The sequence below is a fragment of the Tachysurus fulvidraco genome, chromosome 5, assembly GCF_022655615.1.
Source record: "Tachysurus fulvidraco isolate hzauxx_2018 chromosome 5, HZAU_PFXX_2.0, whole genome shotgun sequence".
In the NCBI taxonomy this organism is placed as follows: Eukaryota; Metazoa; Chordata; class Actinopteri; order Siluriformes; family Bagridae; genus Tachysurus; species Tachysurus fulvidraco.
In genome coordinates, this window is record NC_062522.1 from 6,017,507 (window position 1) to 6,027,964 (window position 10,458).

The 10,458-nt window shown below is 39.3% G+C and overlaps 2 protein-coding genes across 7 annotated transcripts in view; one reads left to right on the forward strand and one right to left on the reverse strand.

Annotated features, from left to right (window-relative positions):
• The first annotated feature begins 1,369 nt into the window (after positions 1-1,369).
• Positions 1,370-3,328, forward strand: LOC113640791 (T-cell ecto-ADP-ribosyltransferase 1-like). The gene is made up of 2 exons (XM_027143436.2): positions 1,370-2,085; positions 2,633-3,328. Exons 1-2 carry the CDS (start codon positions 1,897-1,899, stop codon positions 3,326-3,328), a joined length of 885 nt encoding a protein of 294 aa, XP_026999237.2. The 5' UTR covers positions 1,370-1,896.
• Positions 3,329-5,665: 2,337 nt separating this feature from the next.
• The window catches only part of trak2 (trafficking protein, kinesin binding 2), a 24,492-nt gene continuing 19,699 nt past the window's right edge, over positions 5,666-10,458 (reverse strand). For 5 of the 6 annotated variants that reach the window (XM_027143396.2, XM_027143395.2, XM_027143392.2 and 2 more), the window contains 4 exons: positions 10,320-10,458; positions 9,162-9,611; positions 8,897-8,996; positions 5,666-8,346 (listed from right to left, as the gene is read on the reverse strand). The exon at positions 10,320-10,458 is cut by the window's right edge. In XM_027143396.2, the coding sequence (XP_026999197.2) occupies positions 7,716-8,346; positions 8,897-8,996; positions 9,162-9,611; positions 10,320-10,458 (1,320 nt within the window). In that variant the 3' untranslated portion in view covers positions 5,666-7,715. The remainder of the gene's footprint in view (positions 8,347-8,896; positions 8,997-9,161; positions 9,612-10,319) is intronic. The other variant, XM_027143394.2, reaches the window with a different exon arrangement.

Consider the following 10,458-nt stretch of genomic DNA (forward strand, 5'->3'; position numbering starts at 1 on the left):
AGCTAGCAGGTTGTAACTAGGGTTGTATGGTTTCATTTTAGGAGTTTTAATTAACCCTCAGTGAGAATTTAAAACAGAAGAGTTTTATATTATATATTATATGACTACATAGTAAGCCAAAAATTATGGTATTGTTTAAAATGGCAGAAGTGGACACCAAAATGTTATGCATGATGTAATGAATGCAGTCATTAATTAAAAAATATTCGCTAGACAAAGAACACATCAATAAATGTTATTTTTATTTAGTATTCAATGGGTTGTTTGCATTAATATTTTGTTTGTGCTATCAACTCTGGTAATAAGAATAGTGACATTTCACTGCTTTTGGTTGCCGTCTTTGCGGTTTTCCGCCGATTAACGTTATAGATAAACGCCTTCAGCTCTGACTGCGCGTGCACGCTGCGCGTACCTGTGCTTCTCCGTTCAAATAAAGCAGACAGCTGAAGATGAAGACGCACTTTTGCTTTTAATTACATTTAAAAACATATTTGTATGGTGCAGCATACAACGCATGTTGAGAGTTACCTGTTAGGAGTTCTTTTTAAGTATGTGTTACAAATTATTATTGTATTTATTGCATTTTTTAGTGTGTTTTTATTTATTTTATTATTATTATTATTTTATGCTTTTTAGTTTTGTTGTTTATTTTATATTGTTTGTACAGCACTTTGGTGACACCTGCTGTTTTAAAAATGTGCTCTATAAATAAATGGTTTGATTTGATTTGACCAGACTGTGTAACCAAGCCATCAGACTCCTTAATAACTGAACTAAACTGTACTGAGCACAACACACACACACACACACACACACACACATATCTACTGTATGGACTGCACAGACCTACACTGAATACACACATTTCCAATACACATCCATCAAATTGTTTACATGCTGTTTCTACACACTGTTTGCTCTTTGCACATACAATACTGTCTGACATTTCAGTCATTTGTTGTTTTGCACAATTCTTTACATTACCTCAGGGACCTGCTGCTATAACACTGTGTTCAATATAGCATTTGTTAAAATATGTTCATTATGTCCTCAGTTGTATTTTAATGTAATACTGTACAGTTTTGTATTATGCATATAAGTAAGTCAAAGGGGGACACTAAAGTATAAGTTATTGTAAACGCGTTTGCGTTAATAAGTTTGTCCTAAGGGAGTTACGGTTGTCTTTTACTGTTGAACTGTCTGACTGTGACACTGATGTGCAGACAGCGAGAAAAATAAACATGTCAAGAAAGGCTAAAGATAATCCGGCTCTATCGTTCAAAGTGTGGCTCTTTCAGATAAAACGAGATCAAATATAGTTTATTTTATAGTTCAAGTTGTTTTATTTTTCACATTAAACATTTTTCACAAAATTTATGACACTTTGTAACCTAATTTTTCACATTATTATTTATGTTTTTCTACAAGTGTGAAAAAACAGGAAATCCGAGCCATCATTATTCTGCGAGTAAGACAGAGAATTACATGTAATAAGCAGAAAGTTGAAAGAGAAATATGTTAGAAAACAATACATTACATTACACTGCTGGCAGTTTTGATAAAGGAGGAGTTTCCCATCAAGTTCCCTCCTGCAGGGTGGACACACACACACACACACACACACACACACACACACACACACACACACACACACACACACACACACACACACACTGCATTGGGCAGCACTGTCTTGACTTCTTTAACTGCACAGCTGAAGCATGGTGAGTGTCAAAATGTTTACTATGTTGTCCTTCAGTTTCATAATGGGATTGCGTTCTGTCCACAATGTTCTCGTAATATTTTCACTTTTTATTCATTAATATGAAAGTTATGTATCAATCATTTAATTAATATTAACACTGTGTGTGTGTGTTGTGAGCATTTCAGTATCTCATGCATACTGTACAAGGACAAGCATTACCCATAATCCTTTTTCCACATAACAGTACAGTGCCAATTTGTGTGTGTTCACACTGTATTATTTTCACTTTCCGTGTCCAGGTGATTGAACGGATGGTACGACTGGAATATGCGGGAGTGAGTGTGTTCCTGCTGCTGGTCCTTGCTGCACTTCAGCACACTGTGAGCTCTTTATACAGTACCTCATTATTACACAGTCTCCGGTACAGACACTAATTACTTTTATTCTGAAACCTACAGCAGTTTTATAAAGTGCTCATTAGAGCCTGAGCTCAGGTTATCTATGGATTCGATCCTGTGCCTTAGAAAAATCTGCTTTTACATATTTCAATAAAATATCAAGCTTTACAGTATATTTAACAAACGTCAACAGACACTGATCATGAAATTAAGAATTTTAATAAATTGAGAAGAATATCTCTGCATTTATGTTGAATTGCAGGAAATTATTTTGTTGTAATTCAGGATGAATCTTTAATTAAATATATGGTTGCTTTAGTTATCAGTACACTGATTAATGTTTATTAATGCTCTTTCAAACTCTATACTTAGTCCAATTTGGTTTCTACTTCCACAGGAGTTATTGGTTATTATCTCATTTATGTCATTAAATCATTATTATATAATGTTTGGGTGGGGTTTAGGTTATGATGTTATGTTCTAGTTTATATAAATTTAGGTTAAATATTTCCTTGTTTGTATTCTGCAGGTGAAAGCAGGGGTGAAGATGTTGAACATGGCTCCTGATGCAGTAGATGATGACTTTTTAGAGTGTCGAGACAAAATGCTGAAGGTTGTTACAGACAGTCTGCTGCAGGAGGAACTTGACTCTGAGAAAGAGTTTAAGGACTTGTGGAGTAAATACAGTGGAACGTGCAGGAAGAACATTCCAGGTGGAACATCTCTTCCCACGGATGCTCTCCAGAGTTATGGAAATTCTAGGTTTAAGTTTAGAATAAATTTCAACAATTTGGTTTACAGCCTTGGTACCAACAGCACAACCTACAGAGATTTTCACTTCAAGTCTCTTCACTTTCTCCTATCAGACTCCCTGAGACTGCTGAATCCTACAAACACCTGTAGAACCGTGTACTACGGCACCAACAAAAAGTACAATGTTCTGGGGACAAAGGTCCGATTTGGGATGTTCCTAAATCCTACAACCTCAAAGAGCGATGCAATTGATTATGTGGATACAGATGAAGGCTCCTTGTTTATCATCAATTCCTGTTCTGTGGTTGATATTGAACAGAAGCCGTGTTACTGTGAGGAACTTCAGTATCTTCTTTCTCCAGCTGAGGTCTTCATAGTGCAGAAGGTTGAAAATGGTTCTGAGTGTACAGAAATCACTTTAAATCACTCGGGCTTTCTCAGCAATCATCACTGCTCCTTCTTCCAAAGGTAGGATGACCACCTCTATAAATTTCAGTACTTCTATTAGATTTATTTTTAATGAGATTTCCACGTTGCTTCATGATTTTTAATCCTGAACACTTACGTTAAACACTAAACACTATGCTGAAATCAACAGAAATGCAGAGTGGATGTTTCTTCTAAAGTCTAGAAGTCTAAAGTATGTGTGTGTGTGTGTGTGTGTGTGAGAGAGAGAGAGAGAGAGAGAGAGAGAGAGAGATTATGACTGGTGTTGTTTATTGTGTTTGTTGCCTTTTTGGACTCCTTTATTATTTGTAATGTTGCTCCCATATAAAACCGTTCGGCTCAAGCCCAGCCATTTTTAGGGTCATGATTGAGGACAATGTCCCATCCAGAGACAAGCTGTTTCGAACCCTCTCTAATGAATATGGGATTTTTTTTTTCATTGGTTGTTGCGTTAAATCTTACCCAGATACAATAGTGCTATTTTCTGATTGGCTATTGTGTAGCCTCTTTTTGATTGGCTGATAAGTGTCAGGCTCGACTAAGAACTGAGACGCGCTTCATTCCTGCCCGGTTCCATAGAGACAGCAGTGCGGACTGATACATTTTGGGTGCTGCGGCTTATTAAATATATGATAATAATAATAGGTTTTTCTGTGTGACAAAAGACCCAAATGCGTTACACTTGAGAGTCCTGTAAATCCATGTATGTATCTATTTTTTTTTTAGATTAGATGAACCTGTAGTACATTTCTGACTTATTTAGTATTACATGATGAAAACCAGTACAGTTTATTAGCTAATTATATTTCCTACACTCCTCTTTACTGTCCACCATTTTATTTCACTTTATACATTTAAAACTTTCTTTATGCAGCGCTCAAAATTTTTAGCTTAGTTGCCAAACACAGCTTGAGTTAGACAAACAGGAAGAAAAGAAACAAACTAAATGCTAATCATGCTAATTATGCTAATCATGCTAATTGCTAACACTTTTTTGTGATCAACATTTCTACAAACCAGTTGGTTGAAAGTACATCGATTGAACTTGTGAACTTATGTATAAAAAAAAAAAATCACCAACCAACATCATTTGCATTTGAGTATTAAATTAAATGTTGGGTGAAAAAGGTCAAAGACACAAACATTTTTTTGGTTGCTTTATTTAAAAAAATCGAAACAAAACAAAACAGATTAGGTTTTAGACAGAGCAACAGTCATATCTCTGTGCTCATCAAATGAATATAAACACATCATCATCATCATCACAAACATCTCGCTCACCCTGAGGTGAGAAAAAACGTGAGGATGAAGAGATTAGCTGTGCGGCTAAGACATGTTTGGTGACAAATAAGACACGGTCGGTGTCCAAAAACGGTTTAGTTCTGGACTGGAGCTACAAAATGTCTTACTGTAACAAAATCTTTTCCAGAAACTCGGACTTGCTGCATATCAATAAAATATCCATTTTGGACGAATAATATTGACTTTTCAGCCCAAAGTGATGATGAGAGATAACAGTATAATGTAGTTTAATGATAATTCTGTTCGTTCCAAATCATTCTGTCTGTACTATTTATCAAAATATTGTTTTAAATTAAATTGTTGTTAAATTGTTTATATATAATTGTAAGTCTTGGTAGCTCCAGTGCCAGACTAAATCCGGTATATAAATCGAAAATGTATTTTTTAATTGTTGATCGATTAATTTAAATACTGTTACAAACACTGACGGCAGAGCAAGTCGAATCCAAATCACATGCTCTGTTTCCTTTTGCAACATTCCTACATTGTGTAAATCCTGTACAGTGCACGTATCACATGGCAACAAATTCATTCAGCAATTCATTTGATAAATATCGAAAGCCTTGGCGACTTTACAAGCCCCGCCCACTTTTCAGTGTATTATCCGATAGCGATTACAAAATGGCACAAAAAAGCAAGACTTTGCAACAACAGTCGATCGTACGAGTTTAGTTTACAAAAAAGATAACAGTACTAACAGTAATAAAGCCCAGCCAGCAAAAACGCTGGTAAAATCATTCATTTGGTTTGTACCAGGACAAAAAAAAAAGAATAATAATAATAATAAAAATAACGAGTTTTAAAAGCGATTCCTTTCTCAAACTCACCGAAATAAACATATATCATGATATACCTCTAATTAATAAAAGTGCTTAATAAAATTCCTTCATGCCACTAGCGTGTGTTTATAACGCTAGCGTGTGGACGCTACGTGGTCGTTTAATAATAAATATCAGGTTGGTGGGTAAAATAAAGTTCACTGAGTGGAAAAAGAGGACAAGGTGGAAGGTCACAGAGTCCGGAAACATCACGAGAAAATACCATATGGTTTAGTTTATACTGATATCGATGTGTGTGTGTGTGTGTGTGTGTGTGTGTGTGTGTGTGTGTGTGTGTGTATTATGTGTTACTGCTCAGCCAATCAGAACACATGTTACTGAAGTAGTACTAATAGACGATGTGTGTTAATGACCTGGTTAGGGTTGTGGTATTTATTACAAAAATTTTTTTTTACAACGTAGATGGGACTCCAGTCCATTTCAGTCCACCATGCACACACACTTTCACACACTCCTGTACACCTAGTTGCGATTTAGAGAAGCCAGTCCATACACTGGCAAGATTTTAGGAGGAAACTTTAAAACCCCAGAGAAAACCCGTACTGACATTTGGAGAAGATGCAAAAACCTACAGGCAGACAGAAACCCAAGCTCACTATTGAACTCTGTGCATGCGCTTGTGTGTGTGTGTGTGTGTGTGTGTGAGAGAGAGTGTGTGAGAGTATATATACATAAAGCAAATTCATATACATTCCCTTAATAAGAATAAACACAATACAAATTAAATAAGACAAGCATGTTCCCATCTCTCATCTTGCTCCCTGACCATAAAGTCCCTAATAATAGTTTCTTCGAGAGGTTTTAAAAAGGTGTGATAGTAGTTTTTTTCCCTTCACATGAAAAAGTAACCTGGATGATATTTAGAGCAAGAAAAAATGAAGTTTGACTCACTTTCGGGTGGTCCAGTATGCTAGTTTGTGGCTGACTACGGTTTCCTTCAGTGATTTTATAAACACTAGACTATGATTGGCTGCCATAGATCATGGGGCGGAGCATGGTGAACATTGGCAGGCATCATTCAAATGTCAAATCTAAATAATCTTCAAAGAAAATGCATCTTTAAATCCCTGATAGAATACAGATCGTAAAATCCGGCTATAAAATGTGCTCTAGGGATTAAAACTGATTTGTCTATCAGGCAGTAAGGAGATCCTTGTAGACGAAGTAACATCAGCAGTGCCGAAACTAGTCAGCAACCGATTAAAAGACTGCTTATAATGTCGCCATGCCGTCTTCCCCGAGGCTCTAGAACTTACACTTACTCCTGTTTCTCTTAATCTCCGTTTTCATTTTCATCGCCTTCGTTTCACCTTCACGATCCATCTTTCTTCAGCTTCCCGTCCGACTTACCACAAACCCTCGATACGTAAATAGATCCGCATGCAAAGCTAATTTTCGTTCTGTAACACATTTTCATCACTCCCCCCCTACCTGCAGTTTACCCCTGATCCACATGCTCTAACCTTTCTCAGCTTGCAGAGCCTCGAGGACGAACAGACGGCACGACGGCGCCTGAGGATAAAGTCCGAGACGCTTCGCTGCTATCTGAGGGGAAAATAAAAGTTTAACACAACGTTTTGAGAAGTGCTTCCTGCAAATCCTTATTCCTGAACGAACAAGGGCAGTGCTTAGCATACAATACTGATTTTATTTACACAATCTAGTCTAATTTGCTAATCTAGGCTGCAAGCTAAGCACAGAACTGTCCTAGCATTAGCTAACCATCCCTTTAATAACTCGAGCCCCGACAGTGACCATACTGTATAATCATACATAGCTAGTCATGTTTGCTAGCGAGCTAGCTATAGTAAGGTAAGCTATTTACCAAAATTCCATTGAGAAAAATATTTAATGCGGGATTAAAACCTGGAACCGATTATGCTAGGATGCTAGCTAAAGTTAGGCTTACATATTGTAGTTTACTTACGATATTAAAAATTCTGCTATATTAGTTGATAAAGCTAGAATTTTCAAAGTTTCGAGGTCATGTTGAGCTCCACCCCTTAAGCCCCACCCTTGATGCCCTAGGTCAAATCAGGGCATAGATTTCCTGCTGCTACCTAAAACTACACCAAAAATCTATTTACACAACTGTGCTTTTTGAAAAAAAAGCCATGACAGAAGAGTGTCCGTCTCTTCTTCATGCCTTTTAATCTGTCAGTTTATAGGAAGGCAAACGAAGGTCAAGAAAAGGTCAGTGATTATTCTATCTTCCCTGGCCACGCCCACAAAATACACTTTCACCACCTGCCCAAAACTCTAAACAACTCTTCAATGCTCATGTAGAAGAGGAGTTTGTGAAAGAGAGGCGTGTCTACGAGTAGGGCGTGGTTTCAAGTTACCCCAGGGAGGTATAGGCAAAGCGAGGGAGGTGGGGTGAGGGTGTGGCGCAGGGTAGGATGGGCTGCGCTGACCAACCATAGCAGGAAGGCTTTGGTTCCTTCGCAAACCCACCAATAAGCTTCCTCCTCCTGTCGGTAACAGAGTGGACGACTGGTGTGCCGCATCAGAGTCCGTCTGAATGATGTTTTTGTCCAATCCCAGCTTACGCAGACGCTCGATAAGGTCGGGTTTCACACCGTAGACGTCCTGCAGGAAGAGCTCAGCTGGCCGTGACGCCAAGAAGTTGTCAGATACTGTGGCGGTTGATTCGAAGGGTACAGGAGAGGGGCAGGGGGAGTTGGGAGGGGTACTGCAGGGGCCGGGCAGATGCAGGGGCTGGGGAAGTTTGGAGGAAGCAGATACTTTCTGGGCAGAGATGCCTTTCTCCAGCAGAAGCTTAGCCAGACCTGCAGGGGGAGCTGTAGTGCGGCGAGGAGGAAACGAGTCACCCAGACTCAACCTGCACGGGGTGACCGGAGTGGAGGGAACGGAACGGAGGGAACTCGGGGTGGAGGCACAGCTGATGGAGGGAATGGAGGAAGAGAGGGTAAGGTACAGTGATGAAAAAAAATTAAATAAAAAACCATTATAAAACAAAATGCAAGAATGCAAGCAAAAAACAATAAAAAGTGAAAAGAATTATAGCAGAAATATAAAGACAAAAGAAATACAAAAAGGACAAAAATTTGAAGGACAAAAATAAAAAGGAATTAAAGCAAAGATTAAATGCAGGAAGGATTAAATCAAGAAAAAAAGAAGGAAATATACAAAACAGAAGTAAAAGAATTAGAAAGAAAAAAGAGAGTGATTTAAATAAGTATAAGACAGGGAGAGAAAATAATTATGACAGAAAGCGATAGATAGATAGATAGATAGATAGATAGATAGATAGATAGATAGATAGATAGATAGATAGATAGATAGATAGATAGACAGATGGATAGATAGATAGATGTACAATACAGAAAGATAACAGAAAAAGAAAGATGATAGAAAGAGGACAAGACAGTTAATCACTCACATTAATCTAAATACAATAAGACACCTAACAGCCAATCAGAGAGTGATACCTGGGTGTGACCTGTGTGACATCACTGGGGTGCAGAATGCGGCAGGTAGTGAAGGTGTAGGTGGAGAAGGTGGAGCTCTGACACTTCCCAGGATTCACTGCTTTAGATAAACACACACACACACACACACACACACACACACACACACACACACACACACACACACACACACACACACACACACATAATAAGATCCCTGTGTAAGTTGTTACTATAGAAATGTTCAGAACAGTGCAGCACAATCAATCCAACAATAAACTCTCACCTATAGAGGGAGCTGTTGAAGTAACATTTGCATCTGGCTGTGACACAGGAAGTGACATTGACCCTGCCACTGATTTTACTGAAGTGTCAAAGGTCACAGCTGCAGCCAATGAAACAGGAGATGCTCTTACAGATGGCGGAAGATTCAGGGTGTTAATCGGCGTGAAATCACTTCTCTCTTTCCTTCCATCCGGAGTGGAAGATGAGTGCACATCGAAGGTTATCCCGTCGTCTTTATCCTCCTCTCCGGTCTTCCTCCTATCTTGGCCCTTAATGTTGTCTGCCCACGGCGGTCTGTCGTTCTCCTCGTCCTCCTCTAGGTCGTTCAGGTGATACACAGCGTCTTGTGGGAGGGGCCTAAAGCCCTTAGTGACCACACCCGGGTGCAGGTCGAGGACGGAGGCCAAGTGAGGCTTCGCCAGCTGCTGCCAGTGGTGCAGGGTCATAGAGCCTTCAAGAGAAAAAGGACACATGTCAAAGGGAGTGTGGTTTGGGACACAAACATAATGCACTGATGATATCAACTGTGGATGTCTCCCAAACCTCAACCCCTATTTAATAACATAGGGGTTGTGGTTTGGGAGACATCCACAGTGGACAAACCTTTGTGAAGGTGTTTATGCTCCACATATAGTGATCAGAATGTGTGCTTTGGGACACATCCATGACTTTCTGAGACCTAAACAGGGAGGATGTGGTTTGGGACATGATGGTGGTCATGTGCTCTATATGACATGACATAAGGCTAAGTATTGTGACCCATACTCAGAATTCATTCTCTGCATTTAACCACTCCATAGTGCACACACACAGCAGTGAACACACACACACACCGACCGTGAACACACACCCAGAGCATTTATGCTGTGGTGCCCGGAGAGCAGTTGGGGGGGTTCGGTGCCTTGCTCAAGGGCACCTCAGTCGTGGCCGGCCCGAGACTCGAACCCACAACCTTAGGGTTAGGAGTCAGACTCTCTAATCATTAAGTCACGACTTCCCCCACTATATATGTATATATATTCACTACATAGTGAATGAAGTGTGTGGTTTGGTTTGAGGATCTAAATTCATTCGCTTCAAAATGTCTCCTATACGAGTACACTTTAAAGTGCTCCACTGCAGGACGTTTTGTGAGGACTTTTTTTTTTTAAGGTCTCACCTTCCATGGGCTTTACAATCTGTAGCTTCTCGGGCAAAAACGTCTTAAAGCAGCTGGAGGACATGGAGAAATCTGATAGGTTTGTGAAGGACGAGCGGACACTTCCCATTGGAGAGCTACAGGCACTCCCACCACCCTC

What these genes read in the sequence shown, in the direction of transcription:
- LOC113640791 (XM_027143436.2), top strand. Translation starts at nt 1,897, where the DNA reads ATGCATACTGTACAAGGACAAGCATTACCCATAATCCTTTTTCCACAT. An exon ending in TTGCTGCACTTCAGCACACT is followed by an intron (nt 2,086 to 2,632) that starts GTGAGCTCTTTA and finishes TGTATTCTGCAG; the next exon opens with GTGAAAGCAGGGGTGAAGAT.